Genomic DNA, 21,005 nt, shown 5'->3' with positions numbered 1-21,005 from the left:
TAAGTTGTGCTGCTGAGTTGTGGTTAAAATTTTACCACAATTCAGCAGCACAACTTAGTGCTGCTCTGTTCGCCCGAATACTTGGCAAATCTGCACTCTCTATCCAAGGCACATCCCTTTATCCCCTTGCTCCTTTCCATACTTGGCTTTCTCTTCCCAGACACATGCCTGCTATTGAGTTCAGCAGCAAAGGGCCTGAGCGAAACACCCCCAGTAAACCCTCTTCTGAATGCTGGCTTGCAAACCACCGCATGAACAGAGATAGAGCAACCGTGCCGTTCCATGCAATGCACAGTTGTCTGGAGACTGTTAAATACTGAAATGACATTTTAGCTGAGGCAGAAAAAGGGTCTCGACTGTACCTTTATATTTAGCAGAAGCTTTTTTTGAATGGGAGGCTATTTAAAGATCATGTTTGTTATTACTGCACCTTTCACGGCTAGCATGCTGGCGGAAGTTTTGCGTGCAGACAAAATACCAATTCAAAAAAAGACAAAGGAGGTAATCCCAGACCCGTAACAAATGCAGTTTTTCTGTACAGTCCTGCAATTCATCATGGCCATCTAAAGGCATAGCGATATGTATCGCTTCTATACTGCAGACTGCAACGCAGCCAGGATCACGTTGCCACTGGAGCCCTCATCCTTGGCCTCTTCTGGTTTAAGCTGTGACATCCTCCCCACGTTACAGACGGCTCCCCAGCTCGCACAAAAGATAAGGGACCAACTGTATCCGCACTCTTCAACTGATTCACCTATTCTCTCCCTGTCCATCATCACACACAGGGCTGTAGTTTTCATACACGACTCCTTTCTCATGCTGCACGTATCCAAAGGCAAGAACAGCCCGACCTGCTCTACAGGAAACATATCCCAAGCTGCAGCAAACGCGCCCAGCGAGCAAGTAGAAGCTACTTCCCCACAAGTCCCGGAGAGGGAGAGAAGCTTTGTGCACACAGTTCGACCATCTGCAGAAGTGGGCACGCACTGGGCTTTTATCTACATATTTTATCCACAGAAATATGAGCGCAATTATCTGTGAAAACAGCTTCTAGAAATAGCCTGTTCCTTACTACCAGGATTCTCATTAACATAAAAATTACCATGGCATTGGCCGTAGTTCATGAAACTATAATTATTTCCAAAACGAAGAGCTCTTTAGCTCTACCATTTACTAAGTCTCCAAGAAAAGCTCTAGAAACTGTTTCTGAAGGGCTGATCATTAAACACCACCTAATCTGTTTCTGTGAACGTGCCCATGAAAAATGGGCAAGAAATTTTCAGAGCTAACACTAGCTACTTGCCAACGACAGCGTTTCAATGAGATGTTGAGCAGAAATTGCAAGGCAAATCATTTAACCCACTAAACATTTCAGAGATGTTTTTAAAAACACAGATGACTGTCTTCCCAAAAGAGTAAAAATCAATGTAGATCAGCAGTTTAACCATCATTTATTACAGCTATTAAAAGCGCTTGATAGAGCTGTAATATATTAGTTTCATTATGAATATCAGCTCCTTAATAAAAATGAAATCCCTCAGAAAAACTAACTCCATATTTACAACTAGAGGTGAAACAACAGCATTTGAAGTTCTACAACAACATCAAATACATTTCAGTCAGAAAGGACAGTCGAATGACTTATTGCATTACTCAGATGTTATTTCTCTCTCTCTCATGGTCAACACACCAACGAAGGCAGTAGTCCTCTGCTTAAGCTTGGATCACGCGCTTTTGCCCTCACCTCTATTTCTATGGGAGCTCAGATGGACAGAGTAAAGTCATGGGACCTCTTCGTGGACCTCCTCATGGATCCGCTCATACTAATGACCGAGCTGGCCACTGGAAATGCCAGAAGGTTGAAGTCTGAGTGGAGAATGAGCTTCTCAGCAACTGAGGGACTATTTCATGCTTCTGGGCAGCATCCAACTCCCTGCATGCCTTCAGAGCTGAAGGAGTCTGCTGGTGGCACACTGTGACACCTCCCCCAGATGCTTCCCAAATGAGAAACTTCTAGCCTCCTAACCTCCTCCCTGCTCCCTTTTCATTTGCTGTCTCCCAGATTTATTCCATCTACTCCCTTTTGGGAAAGGGTCTTTGAAGCTGTTTGAGGTGGGTTTACAGACATCCGTCCTGGAGGACCAAGAGGAACAGCAGCAGTAAATCATGCTTAGACAAAGACTACAGAAGAAATAAAATAGGCAAACACAGCAATACCTTCTCCATTAATAAATGTTACTTGCTTAGTAATATTTGTACTAGAACAGATAGAGTTTGTTGATTGTGCTACTGCTACTTAGTGGCTCTGCAGAAACAGAACGAGGAATTAGCAACAGCACCCTGGGAATTCTTTAGCCTCCTAAAACTTTTGCTTAAATCCTGAAGTTCTGCTTGGTAGCCCTGTTGGCAAGTGTGATTCATGAATCCTCCCAACCATTTACCCCTAGAGTCACCTCATCTCTCTCGTGCTCCAGCAGCAAAGCTGAGTGTTTATCGCGTTCCACAGAATGAGGTGTCTGCTCTGGTAACAATTCCATTATCCCCGCTGAGTCCTTGATTTATTCTAGCTATTATTCTAATTATTTTCTCGGACCACCTGCTAGGTGAGGCACTGCGAATCGGTCTTATCTGTTGTGCTTGCATTTGCCGACAATAAGCAGCAGCGCGTGCGCGTGTGTGTCTGTGTGTGCGCTTGTGTGTGTGTGTACTACCTGATACTCCTGGCACAACGACTTGGGTGGCGGGAGGAAGCAGAGCATGTTCCCTCCTACAGAGTTCTCCCATATCTGGAATGGGATTGAAAGGCCTGAAGTAGAAAGGAAATCCTCTGGAGACTATAAAAAGAATCAACAGTAATAGGAAAAAGAGACATAGTCGGGGGAAGCAAGGGTGGGGAAGTGCAACATAGCTGGGACACAGAACTTGAATATCCATTCTGATTAAAAAAATTGTGGCAATCTCCACGAGGAAGACGGACAAAGAGCCAGAGACCTGCCACATACTGTTGAAGAGAGTACAGACATAGAATGAAATACATACCTAATATATTGACTCCTATCAATACATTATAACATAAATAATTATTAATTTAATTACTAATAATTAAACTCTCCAGGAACACTGTTGCTATACGTACGCACAACTCTGAAAACCTAGATAGGCTTGCGAAAGAGTACCTGATGGGTGTCCTAACTGCTGGATGGGAGTAGTAAGAAATGCTACAAAATCAATAGGTCATAAGGGGCAGAAGCGGTATTATTCTTGCAAACATAATTACCTGCTCAATTTGAAGAAGCAGCCAGCATTTTTAGTACTCAGTAGGCACAATCACCAAGTTATTACCTTCCCAGAAGTACTTATATTTAATTTATCAATTGGTAATGAAGGCAAGGTGCTTAGACCTCTTTCTAAAGTCATCTGAGTTCCTTTTTGTCCTACCTTTTCCCAGTCTGAAAAGTAGGTGGCTAGAAAGAAGTTCAGTGTCACAACCAATAAATGTATTTTCTCGAAACTCATTTAGAACTACCCCAAAAGTAAAAATCTATCAGGATCTTTTATAAGACACAGGTGCCTGTTCCAAAAAGTTAGAGGTATCTTAGAGTGAGATTTTGCATTTTTGTGAACCAGAAGAATACAGAATCACAAAGCGCATAAAACAGCACTGCTTCCGCTAATGAACAGCTCAGTACTGTTGCAGGAACACAACAGATGCTCTCCACTTGGTTCCTCTCTTTGCGCTCTCGTTATTTTTATGCAATATAAGAGTTTAATATTTACCAGCATGGAATACCATTTATATGGCACAACATATAAATAAGTTGGGGTTTTTTGTTGTTTTTTTCTGTTTGTTTTTACAACATATAAATAAGTTGTTTTTAACATCTCAAAACCACAATACAGAAATTTAAGGCAGGAAATAGAGAATGTAGTATCTAGCTGAAGCCCCAGGAAAAAAGGAATTACTGTTTTCTGTGTGCCTCCTACTATGTTCACCAGCACAGGGGGCTGAAAAAAATAAGGGTCATTTTGACCCAGCTCTACTCTCTCCCATCTAAGACAAAGAAGAGTTTTCAAAAATAAATTATAAAGCATTTAAGACAGGATGAGAAAGGCAGGAGAGAAGGGGAAAGGAAGAGGATAGCGGTGCCTTGTTTACCATTCCATCTCGAAACACGTCACAGTGATGCATAACCTCGCCGTTCGCGTTGCCTGCGGCTCCGTTTTCCGAAACGCGCGGCGATCACTTAGCCTGGCGTCGACTCGGCAGCTGCCTCTTGCGCCCAGGTCTGTCTTCACATGCTGCCTTGTCTCAGATCCCAGGAGGGCCTCTGCTCCCCTCTCTAACGCATGTCTGTTTGATTCCTCCTTCTCTCCTTTCCCATACTTCCTTCTCTTTAAAACAGCACACGTACCATTCTTCTCTCCTCCATGGGGTGATCTATCACCTCTTCCCCACCAGCGTGCCTTTCCAAGTCCCATTTCTCTTCCTCACTCTGCAGCATTCGCATTAACTTCTCGAAGGCTCCACATTGATTACTCATCCTCCAGCGCCTTATCTGTGTGTTTACTGGCATCAAATCTTAATTTGATCTGTGAATCCAGCTTGAAATTTCTTAACTCATCAGCACGGCTGTCACTTAAGCTAGTCTTCAGCCATCAACCTCTCTTTATTCTTGAATTCCCCTCTTAAACTATCATCTGTTTCTTTTCCCACTGCTTAATCATTTCTCCTTCCTAGCCCTCCATGCAGCCCTTGCCAATTCCAGCCCCAAATTCTCATCTGATCTTACCCCCTCCTTTCTCTCCACTGAAGGACATCTTAACTCTCTCCAGCTCTCATTCTCATCTGCTGTCAATTTTCCTATCCTTCCCCATCACAAAGTGTAAATTCCCTCCTGCCACATCTCAGAACTGCCACACTGTCAACATTGGTTTTCCCAGCTCCTAAAGCTGCGACACTTCTCTTGCAGAAATATTCCAGACAGGTTGGCTTTTTCTACTCTGTTTTTGTCTTTGTTTCTATGCTAAAGTCTATCTTCCCAGATTTTGTTTAATTCCCAGGCTCGCAAAATTCTAGCATTTCACCACATTTTTGTCTCCCCTTTTGAAGAATTTTGCCTTCTGCCTCATCCATTTCTGCAAAAATTGTCATCGCTAAATGGACAAAATACAGCAGGGCATTACCTTCCCCTGACAAGCAAGAAAGGTCTCTTGCCTGCAGAAGATGGAGGCAGTTCAGCATCACTTGAAGTTATAGCTTTTAAACAGACTGCTGGAAGACTTCTTCCAGAGCTTCCCGAAATCTCCTGCAGTGAAACAGGAGCAACTCCAGAGTCTATGGGTGAAAAGCCTTAGCCATTCATCATGAATAAGCAGCGAAGAATAAAAATCACTAAATAAAATAATACTTTCTATAGCAGCTTGTAATTCTGCCCTTAAATAATTTCGCCCTCTTCATTTTTACGTCTTGCAAATACTTTTCGTTAGCGTGTCCTCTTTCTTGGGTCTTATCCAAGGTTAGCTCTTTAAGTCTCTTCCTCAGTCAGCATCGCTATCTTTCCATCATAAATCCTTTCCGGCCTAATACTATTTCAGTAATGACAGGCCCCTAAAGAACCCAAGGCTACAGCTACAACTCCACTACGTATTTAGTAAGGGACTCAGGTTTTGCCTTACCCTGCGGCACAAGTAATTATAGGAGAACACGGCTAATTTGATGTCCACTGTCATCCTTTATCTTCTTCAGCATTATAAGAAAAGAATTCAAGAGCAACAGAGTCTGGGTCAGGAATTTTGAGTTAACTTTCAGCTCTGTCACCGACTTCGTCTCTAGCTTTGTGCACGTCACTTAATCCCTTTGCCCCAGCCTCTCACTTTGTCACATGCATATTATATTTACTAAGTGCAATGACATTATGAAGTGCTCACAGAATTTTGCATAAATTCCCTTATAAAAAGTACCTCCCACAAGCTGCAGTTTCCTTCCTGTGCTGTATATCTGCATTTTGGATTACCTTTACCTCGAGGTCTGCAACACACCGAGATAAACCATGTTGTATTTCTAACTGCAATCTTCCCGCACATCGACAGCTTTTTCATGCCAGAAAGCCCCATTGTGGTCACCTTGTCTGACCTTGCACAGAAATACACCTGCGATGCCTGTATCAGGACACTAATTTCTGCATCATCCATTTTAAAAAGACAACAAATTTTGGCTTTAATGGTTAATTCCCTACACTGTTTGCTCTATGCACTTTATTCCTCGTTTCAGTTTCTCTAGAAATAATTTTATATTTTCTTCCACGTCATTGTTAAAGACGTTGAATAGCACTGAGCCAGGAACACAGACGCTATATAACGCACCTGCATGCTCCACTTTGCAATTAATTACCTTTGAGAGGGTATGCTTTTACCTTTGGAACATATACAGCTCTAAATCCAAGCAAAGAAAACCATCTTGGAAAAAAGTAAGAGCCCTAGTTAATATCGGAAGAGCTATATTCCACAGAGACCCGAGTGACTCAGTCTTTCATGAGGCAAGGATATAATTTTCTGGATGAAGTAGTTCAACAAATCTTTCTTACCCTGCACCTTCGAAAAGGGATTTTAAATTATTTGTCCTTAAGAAAATATCCTGCCCTGTATTGTATCTAATAGCTGAGCTAACAGAGAGAGGCAGCATTAGAAAAACCGGAACAAACCCGAAGCTCCTGGTTATTTTAAGCCGTACTCACGACGAATTGGTCAATGTCCCTTTCGAGCCCCATGTTCGGCAAGTCGGGCATCATGTGCGCCACCACTTTAAAGCCGGCGTCCTTGGCCAAGTGAAACGACTCGCACACGGCCTTCACGGTGTGACCTCTGCGAAGAGGAAAAACAGATTTAGAGCCCCAAAGCCTGAACGCGCTGCAGCCAGGAGGGGCACGACCGCGACCATGCGGAACAAGACAGGCTTTGACACATTGAATTGGGATTATTCCCTAGGAAGCGAGGATCTCTCCTTGGCAAGGATGAGTTTTATCATCAGCTCGTTGCCATTAATTCCAGCCACAGAACATGGCTGCTATTAAACTAAGCTAAACTAGGGGCTAAAAGTATTTGCGTGAACTGCTTCTACAGCAGGTGCATTACACAAGGCCACAGCTTTCCAAGCCACAGCCCAAGAAACTGCTGAAAGCTGCTGAAATTCCCTTTGCAAAGCAATGACGCAAGGAGCTGCCACAGCACAACGCTAGGACACGCTGCGCCGAAGACCACATAAAAGCAAAATAAAGTCTAACAGGAAAAAAAGCATGGAAGGGGAAAGGCGGGGGGGGGGGAAGGATGGAGGCTACATAAAACCAACTAGCTAGAAAATCACTCTGCAACCAAACTGATTGCAGGAGCAAAGGTTGAATCTCCCGTAACTGATTAGCCTCCAGCAAACTCTTCTCTCGCCTTCCATCTCCGTGGCTCAGGAGCCGTCTGCAGTTCTAGCAGCTCCCCATCACCTGCGACCAGTGGTCCCACAAAGTCCTTGCTGTTGCTCTTCCGCAGCCCAGAGGGCTCTGCCACGGCTCTCGGAGCAGACGTCGTTCCCGGGGCCGGCAGCCTGGGAACTCCATTTCCAGCCTCTCGGCGGCTGCTCCCTTCTTTCCTCCCCACTGTTTTCTTCCCATCCCACTTTTGCTCCGGTTCATCCTGCCTTTTGGATTTCCTTGCCAACAGATGAGCGCAGCAGGTCACCCTGCTTCTCCTGGATAGGCCTCTGGATGCAGAACTAACGCCATCCGGGCATCTCTACAAACTCTCCGCTTAACGTTAAGCGATCCACACAGCTGCTTCCCTGATTTTACGAACCTCTTCCTTCCACTTTGCTCAAAGCTCCTGCCTCTGTTAAATCTCTACGTGCAGTTTTATGACTGCAGTTTTATTTACGACTTTGGGGGGAAATATTATGGTGTTTTTATAAGGCTGTTCAAGGACAGTATTAGTCAAGACCCTGCGTAGCCTGAGGGGTGTAAACGGAGACTTGCTTCATAAATAAAAATTATTTTCATACCAGAAGTGGAATCTGAGCTGCATCAATAACTTGATTATTTGATGCCTAGATTTGTTCTTGAATATTTTTCTGCCTCACAGCCACCCAACGCACTCAAAAACCTCACTAATGACTTATGGAACATAATAGAAAGTAATTTCCAAACAGTTAGCCTAATTGGTTGTAATCTGACATTTCGCTACCGGCTAAATATTAAAAGTTGAAAGCACAACGCTTCCCCCACCAAGTAACAGAAGAATGGAAGCAAACTCAAGTGGTTGTGAAAGAAAGGAGCCTGCAGCGCTCTCCTCTAGATGCATCTTCCAATTCACTGTTCTAAAAAGTTGGGGAGAGACGCAGGAATTAACAGTCCGCCTTGTCCCCTGCTGTAAAAGAGCCAGGGCATCCTGCCGCACAGGCTTTTAGGAATTCTGTAAGCAGCTTTGGAAAGTGCCAAAACCTTTTAAAATAAATACAATTCTATAAAGGATTGCTTCCGTGGGAAATAAAGTCAGTTATATACTACTTCATTCTTCTTCTGATTCATCAGCAGGAAAGCAAGGTGTCATTAGCAAACTCGCAAGCCAGAAGTGACATATAGCTTTGAATGATTTACGGCAGCAGCTCTGATCTGACAGATAAGACTGGAGGAAAAACCGAAGACGACTGCTGAAGCGATAGCTAAGTGGGGCTTTACACTTCCACCTTAAAAGGAGCTTGTAAAAAAAAAGATTTAAACAGCTGAAAAAACCTGATTTGTTAAGTTTACAATCTGTGTCAGAATTGGCCATTAACAAACACATCTAGTCCAAGAGTGAGGAGATCTAGCTACGTTCCTTAGTAAGGATCTTTTCCTTTGGAAAGCTCTGACATCTAGAGGATGAAAGTGCCACCTATTAACGTTAGCTGTTAGCTCTTGGGCTACTCAATAAATGGTTTTCCCTGTCTGCCGAGACCTGGAGTCCGGCCATTTCACAGCAGTGACAACCTGCACTTCCACGCACCAGCAATACTACAGCTAAACCCGCAGGAGGAATCTAATTTTGGATTCTTACTTTGGATTTCTAAAAGCGAATGTTCAACACGCTCAGTTTTGCACTACTGCCTTTAAGGTAGGTATTAACAAAAATGTGCTTCACTTATTGAACCTTACTCTTGATTCTCTGTCATTACTTATGATTGTGGTTATTAAACATCTTTCATAGGTGACTGGAATATGCAGTAAGAGTGAAGGCAAGTTATACATGTGTCAGAAATGAAAAAACAAACATGAGAAAAGTCACCTCTTTCAAAATACCAAGGGAATTATCAGAATTGCAATGACAAAAAAGATTGTTCTTCCCATCCCTTACAGGCAAGTGAGTCACTGTATCGCACACACTCCTATGCAGAACAACTGTTCTCTTGGCCACAGGTCCAGGACGACAAGGAATAAATCAGAGACTTCTTGTGAATATATTTTGCAATCCTTAGAAATACCGTATGCCTAGAACGACTCTGGTTAATCTATCAGCAGGTTTTGTTTCTGGCTGTCTCGCACTCTGCACTTGCCAAGTGTCATCTCTCGGATGCTCAGCAGAAAAAGGGATCTGCTACAGAGAACATGCTGTTAGCCTGTGAAGTACCTCCAATAGATTGTACTGCAGCGTAGCTACTCGAGTCTACAGATTATGAATTATGTAGGACAAGAACTATGAGCTCTCCCTGGGTATGTTTTCTACTTCATAATACTGCATATATTTATGAAGCAATGAAAAAAAAATAAACAGCACAGGAACAGAACACAAGTTTAAAATAAATAGCACAAGCCCATTTGCTCAAGCCATGGTCTACACAATACCACAAAGTCGTCCATGAAGCCTTTACAGTTTATTACTACTTCTTAACAGACGTATGGCCACACAAGCAAGGAAACAAGCTAAGTGGTCAAAGCCAAATGGGTGTTCACCTAAGCAGGTCGAGACACACTGCTCTGGAGTACTTTACAAAGCACTGGAACAGGTTGCCCAGAGAGGTTGTGGAGTCTCCTTCTCTGGAGATATTCAAAACCTGACTGGACACGATCCTGTGCAACGTGCTCTAGGTGATCCTGCTTGAGCAGCGGGGTTGGACTAGATGATCTCCAGAGGTCCCTTCCAACCTCAATCATTCTGTGATTCTGTATACAGCGAGCAGTCACACTCAGCTTCACGTTGAAGCTTTCTTCTTACCTGTTGGTGTCTCTGGCCACGTCCTCATACACGCTCTGCACACCGATTTCCAGTCTCGTACAACCGTAGGATAACATGTCACTTAAATGCCGCTTCAGGCAGTAATCCGGTCTGGTCTCTATTGTTATCCCAATACATTTTGTGAGGCTTCGTTCTGAATATCTGCAACAAATTCACGCTCTGTTAAAATTGTGATGTTATCACAGGTGACCTCAGAAGAGTTTCCAAAAGCTTTCCGGTAAGAGTTTCTCACAATCACTGCCACAATGAGAATCCAGGTAAAAATCCCAAAGATCCTACAGCCAGCTCTACTTCAACACTATTACAACACAAGGATGAAACACCACACATATATGGACGCTAACAAAAGTCTGGGCTTGCTTTGGAGGAGGAGAAGTGAAGTGGAGTATGGCTGCCTTTGCAGGGTTTTGTTCTGTTTTTATCTATCTATTTTCAAACAGTACTTGTTAGGAAGATGCTCCCAGAACAGACCGAGCCCCTAGTACTGGTCATCTGGAAACAAGGCCTGGGCAAAAGGGAAAACCAGAGCAGGTGACGAGAACCGTGCTCGGCCTCGGGGCCGAGCTGAAAGACAGGCTGACCACTTCCGTCCGCTCCGTCACTGCAGCGGCACAACATCTCAGGCTAGGGAGAGTTCTGTACAATCAGGACCTTTTCCTTTGAGTCCCGAGGTGCAGAGATAAGCTGCAGAGACTGGGACAAGACGCAGAGCTACTTGATACGTTCTGATAAGAAAACACACGAGATAGAGTATGAAAAGCTCCACAAAGCATCTCCCTTTGCGACTAACTCACATGCTCTCAACTTCACTGAAGTCTAACACTGAAAAAGCTCATTGTTAACCTTCTTCTCCCTCCACCCCATTCACCACTGGATGTCTAACTGAGATTAATTGTTCCGGCTAATATAAAAACCCTCTTTTAGTGACAAACAGTAAGTTACTGATCCATGAGAAAGGAAAACAAAACAAAAAGCAATTCAAAGCAGCCTTGAACCAAGGATCACAAAAGAAAACTATAAATCAACATAATCTCCACCACCATCAGTGGGGATAATATTCATTTCCATACAGGAATCGCTTCACTCAGCCCCCCAAAACAGCCACCTCTCCTGGAGAAGATGGTAGTTGTATAACAGACAACTGCAGCACTGAAGAGATTTATGGGAGGAGGAAGGAAACTTCTTCTTTTGAAACCATCTGAAACTGCAGAGATAACGTGGATAATTCCCAGACCAGGTTGTGAGCAGGATTAACAGCTCCTCTCCAAGAGGAACGCTGGTCTCTTTAATGACCCCAGATGATGAAGACCCCAGTATTAAATGTGGCCAAAAAGAGGACGCCTTGAGTAAGAGAGACGAGCTGTGCCGATACCTGAAAGAACAGTGCATGCCAAAAGCATAAGGATGACTAATTTCAGCACTTTATTAGATGTTCTATAAAGATTCCTCATCTGACTTCCGGCCCAGCGTAACTGGAAACTTCCAAACCAAAATCAGGTTCCAGAATCTACTTTTTTAGCATTAGAGGTACAAACTGAAACAAAACAAAACAAAAGAACAAGTAGATGCAAACTCACAAACAAAAATATTAATTCCATTCGAACTGTTACAGCCTAAAATATATGAAGCCTAAGATATTCTGGGGAAGACTATAATGGCTGTAAAAATATGCATATTGGAAAAAAAAGAAAAAGCATACATAAAACATTTCAGAGTTTGTGGCTCACTGATCTGACAGACGAACAGAACAATTGCTTATCATGTCAGGGAAAACATTGCCAACGTGTGATTCATTAACAGCAGACTAGAAAAGGCTGGCTTTTAAAGACATCGCGTTCTGCAAGAATTACAGAGGGAAATCTTAGCTAAGGAGAGAAAAAAAAAAAAAAGAAAGAAAAAAAAAAGGCCACCAGATAATTCACCCATCATGCCAGAGGGGACACGCTCATATTAAGGAATAACCACCTGCAATCGGGGTACAAATACAGAAGGGAGACCAAAATAATTATTTTTCCCCCCTGAAGCAAATTTATGGCCAAGTTATAAAAAGCTGAATATAATGAACACCAACGTATCCTAAACTGTAACATCTAAGGGGACCAACAGGATTTCAGGTCAGTGTAATGGCTGGTAAAGTTGTCTTGCCTAATTCTGTGCTGTAGAGAGCGGCGTGGCTGAACTACAGTTAGAGAAGCAAAACAAAGTAGAGCCCAAAACAGATTAAGCCACAAAGTTGGCATTTCCAAGACAAGACACATTGCCAAGAGAAGTCGCGAGCTTCTTTCACTCCCTACCGCAGGATATGGAGAGCAAAGGCATCTTCAAATCGCCGTCTTCTTTGAGGGACAGTCATTTTCAACACGATTCCCCAGCCACGCAGCTCTGCCCAGCAGCTTTGCTGCAAAGGCATCAAGAAGGAGACGCCTCGAAAGCAAGGGCTGACACTGGTCACACCATGGGCTTCATGTTTAACACCTCGGAGGGCGTACGGACGAATTGTGCTAAGCAAACAGATCGCAGATTCATACTCTATTTTATTAGGATAAAAGCATTGATTGAGCAGTCCATATTTAATAAAAGCTACAGATTCCTTTTAAATAATTGGAAAAGGGAAAGGGAAGGAGCGTGTGACAATAAGCCTACCACCGAAAATGGTTCTGGCAACACACCTCAATCATTTCCCAAATAAAGAGAAATTTGACTTTTCTTCTCCCTTTTCTTGACTTGCCAACTTTAAATACATCCTTGGTATTTCAGCATTTTTCCTATTTGCAGAAGAGGCAACTTTATTTCATTTGAAACCTAATACTAAAACTAAGCAAAGGCACAAATCCTAAGATTATAAATCAGCAGAAGCCAAACACAGAGCACTGGAGTTGGACATCAATTAAAAGCTTTCCTAGACTATATAAGCTGGTATTTTATGGAAGGAGCTCTACGTATTATTATTATGCAGCACAAAGTTGCATTACGCAACTAATTGGGGGGGGGGGGGAGGTAGGGTTTTTTTTCCTCTAATCTTAGTGTTTAACATTTAGTTTCATCATTTCCCTATGCACAGTCAGCATCTCCTTCACTGCTCAGGACTTTACAGAAAGGGCCAAAGCTGAGCTACAAGGGAAAGCTCAGAGAGCCGAAAAAGGCAGGAAATACTATTTGAAACGTTATCTACTAAACACTGGATTTACATCAAGACACACACTGATTTTTTTAATCAAGTTGGCAGGATTTCTTATTTTAAAGCATAGGCAGGATCTCAGACAGATATTCTCCAGCCAACAGAGAAAATGAAACAGCACACTGGCATTTTTAAACGCTAAGGCTTTTTTTTTTTTTTAAGTGGAGAAAGCTTCTTGGGGTTTTCTTTTGTTTTTTTGATCTTTGAAATCCGATCTAGTTTTACAGATCTCCAGTCATATATCTGTTTTTTTAGACAGCGATTAATATAACAATTTACAGTACATTGGCTATTTCAAGACTGACTTTGCCTAACGTCTACCTTCATTCCCCAGGTTTCATCATAACTCTGACTACTGGAAATATGGTGGTTTCCCATTACTTCTGCTCCAGTTGAGATCAAAACCATGATTCACCACTTTTATTTATTTATTTATTTTAAACTTGGGGAGTCCCAGCATCATTTCGTTTGGAAGGGACCTCTGATCAACACCCCTCTCTCCCTGCTCAAAGAACTAAATTAAAAGTTAATTGAAAGTTAAACCTTTTGAATATCTCCAGGGATGGAGAACTGACACCCATTCAGGGCCCTCGTCCCAGGGTTTGACTACCTTCACAGCAAAGAATGTTTTCCTTGCATCTAATCAGAATTTCCTTTGCTGTGACTTCTCTGCTGCCTCTCCTTTCACCGTGCACCTCTCAGAAGGGCCTGGCTCCATCTTCTCTATAGCCTCCTAGTAGAGGTAGTTGAAGACAGCGACTAGATCTCCCCTTAACCTTCTCTCCTCCAGACTGAACAAACCCAGTTCTCTCTGCTTGTCTGAATTTCAGGTGCTCCAGTCCCCTAATCATCTCAGCAGCCTTCCACTGGGCTTTTATCCAGTTTGTTGACATCTCTCACACTGAAAACACCAAAACCGGATACAGTACTTCAGATGCAGCCTCCTTAAAACCAAAAATAGGGGAAGAACCACTTCTGCAGCCTCCTGGCTACGCTCTTGCTACCACAGCCCAGCATGGCGTAGGTCTCCTCGCTGCAAGGGCACACTGCTGTTTCAGGTTCAACCTGCTGCCCACTAGAGACAGCTGTTAAACTGTATTGGCCCCACTACTGATCCATAAGAAATATCACTCAACCAGCTACCATTTAGACATTGAACCATCGACTGCTTCCTCTAATGCTTGACAGGTCAGAGGGTTTTTCTCCCACCTTGTAGTCTGCTCACCCAGTCTGTACATCCCTAATTTAGTTACAGACATGCTATGGGAGACATTGTAGAAAATCTTGCTACAGCCAAAGTAAATGTCCACTGCTCTCCCCTCAGTCCACAGAATGAGTCATCTATCTAATCACAGAAGGCAATCAGGTTGGTCAGGCACAATTTAGCCTTGATAAACCTGTGCTGAAGCTTCCCAGCCACCTTCCTGTCCTTCCTGTGCAGGGAAACAACTTCCGTGACATGCTCCATAATGTTCTTGGGGACTGAGGGGAGCCCAACTGGTCTGTGGCTCCCCCGACTCTCCTTCTCACACTCCTGAAGACAGACACCATGTTTACCTTTTTCCAGTCACTGGGGACCTCTCAATTGCCACAACCTTTCAAAGCTGACACAGAGCAGCCTCATGACGACCTCAGCCTGCTGCCTCACCCTTAGATGCATCCTATCCAGTTCTACAGATGTACATATGCCTAATTTGCTGAAGTCGTTCCTAATTCAATCCTTTATCATGGGTAGAACCTCTCCCCCCCAAACTCTGCCACCTAGCAAGAGCAGACCTTGCAAATAAAGACTGAGGCAAAAAAGCACTGTGTAAATCAGCCTTTTGCAGTGTCTTTCATCACTGAGTTGCCTGCCTCGTTCAGCAGCAGACCCACATTTTCTTCGGTCTTTCTTTGGTGCTGACATACCTATGGAAGTCCTTCTCCTTGCCCTTCAATTCCTTGCCAGTTTCAACTCCAGCTAAGCTCTCCTAATGTCATCTCTGCCTGCTTGGGCTATCCTGGCTAGTCCATACCTACTTTCACCTTCTGCACACTTCCTTTTTCATGTTGAAGCTCCATCAAGACTTCCCTATTAAGCCAAGCTGGCTTTCTGTCATGCCTGCTCAATTTCCTGCATATCAGGTTGCACTGTCCTTGTGGTTTGAGGAGGTTGCCCTTGAAGATCATTTAGCTCACCTGGGCTCCTCTACCCTTCAAGGCAGGGTCCCATGGGATCCCATCTATCAGTTCCCTGGAAAAGCTGAAGTCTGCTCTCCTGAATTCTGAGGTCTTTCTTCTGCTACCTGCCTTCCTCACGTCCCCCTGCCATCTCACCGTCATTGTAGTTAAGATTAGATCCCTCAGGATATGGTCCTGACACCTCTTTGCGAGTAGCAGATCCCACAAAGCACCTCTCCTAGTTGGCTCATCCAGTGTCTATTTCAAAATACCATTGCAATACACTCCAGAAATCTAAATTACTTGTGCTCTGCCATGTTGCTCTTCTAGCAGGTTTCAGGGTGTCAGACTCGGTTCAAGGAGTTCTGTATGTTGTTCAGTAAGTGCATATCTTCTAATCCTGATATTTTCATGCCTTTTCTCAGCACTATCTCCAGTTTTTAAGCTTTCCTCTTGTTGCCTTTAATACCAAAAACAGCCACAGAGCTTTGCAGAAACACCAGTGCTAAATCCAGATGGAATATGATTTGCCTATTCCTATCCAATTTTCCACTATTTATACAGTCAAGGGTAATTTGGCTGCTGAATCATACAGAAAGCTCATGATAAATGTGACTTAACTCCCAAATCTTTTCTAGATATTTCGCTGCTTCTCAGAATAGAATCCTGCACCATTCCTAGAAAAACAGCTTTACATTTTACCATAATAAAGTACACAGCTTGCTTGTATACAACTTACTATGGAATACAGATTTATTCCTTATTTGCCCATCTCCAGTATTGATAGCATCTGCCAACTCTTAGAAATTACTATTTTAACACAAGTATTAAACATAGGGCCCAGAGGCAAAAACAACAGAATCTTATTAGAAACCATTCAGGTCAATCACAATAATTTTCTGTTACGCCTGTTTTGACAACTAATGTTGTTCTAGCCTCTTTCTTAAAAGTCAAAATATCTCACTGTACCAAGTCAAATCTCTTACAGAAGTTTAAGCATATTACACTGTTAACTTTCCCAAAAAACCCTGTAGACTCACTGACAGGATACAGTAACTTAGCATGATAACGGAGATGATGGATTTGCTTTTACTGAGTCTTTGAAAACAACAGGTATCTAGCTACATAACTGGCAGGAAGTAGCCCACTAGCCAAGACACATAGCAAGAGGGAACAGACCCTACCCAACTAGGCAGAAGGCCTGAAGAGCAGGTACCTAGAGCTCTGAAAAGTCTCACTTCAGGATGCTCAGAGACAAGAGGTTAAGACAACCTTGATGATGAACACAGCAAAATGCTATTAGCTGAAGACCCAAAGAAGCAAAATAGAGAAAGCCCTGAGAAATATGATGAACCCAACAAGCTGAAAACTACATCCACTATGGTCTTCTGCAAGTCCACCAGATTTCCAGGTTCATTCCGACATTAATATTTAGCATGTGAAATTCTTTGTAGACCTGGAAACGGAGATGGCTTTTATCTTCTCAAGCAGCAACAAACATCTTACGTTATTTCCCATGTTTCCCCAGAATCATCTTATCTGTTATTTGTAATACAGTAGTGCCAAGGAACCCCAAGTAAGAATCAAAAAAATCTGTCATGCTCCAAGAACAGTAAGAAGTTGAGACAAGAGTATAGCACAAGAATACAGTGGGGCAATATTAGTAAGACTGACCACAAATGTGAATTATATAAGCAAAATAGATGCTCAGCACCATGAAGGAAGGAAATGTGATACACAGACCTTCAGATTTGCATAGACATACCCAGGATAAAGTCAGTTCTTTTCAGCATGATTACAGAACCCCATTTGTTTTACAGTGTTTATTATGGCTATGAGGAAGGAGTAATGGGGAGATTAATAACTTGTACCAGCTTTCTCCGAATATTCAGTCAAATATTCTCAAATGATTCATTAAGCAGAAAAGACCCACAAGTCAAAATTGGCCTCTTAAGCAAGCTGCTTTTTTAGATCAAAAAAGTACCTGCCTCTCCAGCAAGCACAGCACTTTGATATAGGGTCTCAGGATACCTTCTCATTTAGAGAAAAAACAGACGGCACAGTCCTGGCATAAAACAACTCATTTAACAAAGCCTCCACTCACTCTCGATTAAACTTTGGTCTAGAGACAAAAAAAAGTCATCGGCTAAGAGACCTGAACATCAAAGAAGCAATTAGTTACAACTCATAATCCAGGAGGATCCAGACTCCCAGGTTAGGATCAGAGTGGCAGGATGCTAGACAACGCAAAGACTCGCCTTGTCCCAGTAAGCTCAGAAAAGATAAACTGTAAGAATACAGCATGTTAAGCTGATGCCTTGAATCATTCATCTGCTTTACAAGAGTTTCAAAATAGGAGAATACATAAAGAGGAAGGGAAAGGAGAGAGAAAAAGAGCAGAAAAAGGCACAAGAAGCAGAGGAAACAGCTCAAAAGCAACATCAAGGAGAACCAATCACCAAGAGCAAGAAGTTTAAGCATACCTGCCTAAATGGAAAGAAGGGAGGGATCTAGAACAACTCATCCAACCCAACTGTTCTCAGTAAGCTGCCCGCAGGTAAGACGACAGAGTGAATTATGACGCTGCTTGTATTACCTGATCAGCGTTGCTGCCAATGGGATTACTCAATAGCAGCAGTTTCCACAAAACAGGGTTCTCCATACTGCTCCAATCACAAAAGTCCAATCATAATAATACAAAAATGATCCAGAAATCTTAAATTCGATTTGGAGGAAAAGCGTTTCAGAGAACACATTGCAATCAGTGGGCACAGCTCAGCTGGGAAGGGAAAGGGAAAAGGGCCCACATTGCTGCTCACCTTCCCCCAACCTATCCCCCAGAAAAAACAGTTGAAAACCTCCCTTAGAAAAGGTGCTTATGGCCTAGCGGAAAAAGGGAAATGTTTGAGGGCTGGGTGGGAAAATGAAGACACCGATATCCATACACAGGGAGTTAAAGCAAAAAGTGACGCCATCGCCATCTGAAAAGCAAATTGCTTAGATAATATACAAGTATTTTACATACCCCATCCTGACCTATTACTTAAATAAATGAACTCCTATTTCTCGATCTCTAATAGTCCTGCCTTATTACAATGCCAGTGTTTGTACCACAGCTAGCAATAATTAATTCAATATCTACAATTTCTTGCTAGTGAACAAAACAGGCGGCATCGTATTCATCAGACATGTTTCAAAAGCTGCATTTCTGATTATTGCCCCAAGCAGAGATTTCCAAAAGCTCAGATACTAGTTATTTGGCTTTATACTGCTCCCTGTTGATTACAACATCTCAGTGCTTGCTTTGTCACCACTGCCAGGAGCAGGACAGAACGCGCTGGTTTCTTAACAGCACCAGTTTCCCAGGGTTTAGTGTTCAAATATTGAAAAAAACTATGGTACCTTAAAATACAGTAGTTTATTGACTAAAATATAACTTTCAAATTTTGATAAAGTAACAGTATTTATACCACCCACTAACAGATTAGCGAGAACAAAACTGTTTTCTTTTTTTTTTCCCCCCTGAAATGCCACTAACAGGTTAAGTCATACATAATTACGCTCCCTCCTGTTGTGTAACTTGGTGTTGGAAATCCAAGATAGGATCCGTGTTTAAAATAGTATCCATTCTCAAGCAAAAAACTAGAACTTAGTCTTCTCTGCCTTCTTAATTTGTTTACCAAGTTGTAGCCGCAATGAACGGCTCTGACATCCTGAAAATCCTCTGAAGACAAAGCCCAGCACGAGCAGAAGCAGCACAGCTATGTCAACACACTTCAAACCTAATCAAGAGGGCTATTTCCTTGGACTAATTAAACTCTAGCTATAACGACAAGGAGGTAATGATGTTGGCTATAAAGGGAAGGGGGGGGCGTTGGGTTTATTTTTGTAACATCACTCACAGCTTTCATAGAGCAACATCATAAGCACGCAAAGGACTCCTGGGCGAGGAGGCTGGAGCTTTGCTGGACAGACAAGACGAGCCCTGTACAACCTCTCTGGGAGCTGCTGCCCTCCTCCAAATCGGGGCTAAAACATGCATAATCGTGTCAAAAACCATAACCATCGCCTATTCCCAGAGGATATACAAGTGGGCCCTGAAAGGCTTTTCTTAGCTCAGGAGGTAAGAAAAGGCCACCGAACAGAAAACCCGGACAGGACCTTCTAACATTACAGGCTTATTTTATAAGTCCCCATCCATCAAGTTCAAGGCAAGAGCAATATAGCTACTGTTTTTTCAGCAACAAATTGTAAGCAAGCTGTAACTGAAAATGCCAGTAAGCATAAGCACATGCTAGAGTGAAATATTTCAAGCAAAAAACCCCCCCCAAAACAAACAAACAAAAAAAAACTCACAAAAAAAACACCCCCAAAAAATCCACACACACAGGATGGCTCTAACAGGAGCCAAGCTGCAACCTTTTTCTACCTGCCTCTGTCAAAACTAAAGGTTTAGGGGGGAAAAAACCCAAAACAAGGCTTGGATGGGAAGGAGAGTGCTTATCTCCTCCTCCCTTATGTTGCTCTTTGCCCTTCGCGAACCTGTCCCAGCAAGCAGAGCCACATGATAGTCTTGGAGACTGAGACCTTTGTATTTCTTGAAGAACGAAAGTGTGAACACAAACTACAAGTTTCCTCACACCAAGCCTTAGGGAGACACAAGGCTCTGAACTGCATTCAGACAGCAACTAACAAACTGACCTCGTCTGGAGGTGAAGCAAGGGACCTTCAAGGTTCAGGAACCCAACAGCACCTTGGGCAAGTCCAAAGGTCCATCTAGGCCAACATCCCCTCTCCAGCAACAGCCGGTTGCAGATGCTGAGACCAGAGGATCAGGAGCAGAGCAAGCCTGCAGTGATACTTTCCTACAGCCTCCAATAGTTTCCTCTTCAGGGACTCCCTGAGCCAGAGGTGATGTCTTTAGCAGCAGTAGATATCTTCAGTACTTAGCAGCCCATAGCTCAAGTATGCACCGTGTGAATAAGAGCTCCCTTTGTCCTTAATTCATATTTCATCTAAGCCCCTAGTTCTTGTGCCATAGGAGATCACCTTTTTTCATCTTTTCCATACCACCGAGGATTTTATAGATCTCTCTTATACCACAAACAAATATTTCTCGCTCACTCTGAAGAGTCTTAATCGATCCTTGTATGGGTGCTGCTCCACAGATCAGGCTATGCTTAGCACTTCTCCGTGTTTTCCCCCAGATTTACCTTTTTCTTTTAAAGGAGAACCGAACGCAGCTCCATCTGTGGAGGCACCACAGAATTAGGCAGTAGCATAACAACGTTCAGTGTTTTGCTCTCTCTTCCTTTCATTATAATTCTTCACACTGTGTTGGTCTTTTAACCAATAACGAGCATCAAGCCTGTGTTTCTCATAGTTACTTACTATAGCCTCAAAATCTTGTTCTTGA

At 42.9% G+C, this 21,005-nt stretch overlaps 1 protein-coding gene across 2 annotated transcripts in view; it reads right to left on the bottom strand.

The window, feature by feature from the left end:
- The window catches only part of ELP3 (elongator acetyltransferase complex subunit 3), a 91,340-nt gene that overhangs the window by 46,602 nt on the left and 23,733 nt on the right, over nt 1-21,005 (bottom strand). For both annotated transcript variants that reach the window (XM_067294453.1, XM_067294454.1), the window contains 2 exons: nt 10,231-10,392; nt 6,735-6,861 (listed from right to left, as the gene is read on the bottom strand). In XM_067294453.1, the coding sequence (XP_067150554.1) occupies nt 6,735-6,861; nt 10,231-10,392 (289 nt within the window). The remainder of the gene's footprint in view (nt 1-6,734; nt 6,862-10,230; nt 10,393-21,005) is intronic.

This window comes from Apteryx mantelli, chromosome 3, assembly GCF_036417845.1.
Source record: "Apteryx mantelli isolate bAptMan1 chromosome 3, bAptMan1.hap1, whole genome shotgun sequence".
In the NCBI taxonomy this organism is placed as follows: Eukaryota; Metazoa; Chordata; class Aves; order Apterygiformes; family Apterygidae; genus Apteryx; species Apteryx mantelli.
The sequence above is the reverse complement of the archived record's forward strand: the minus strand, read 5'-3'. Positions and strand labels throughout refer to the sequence as shown.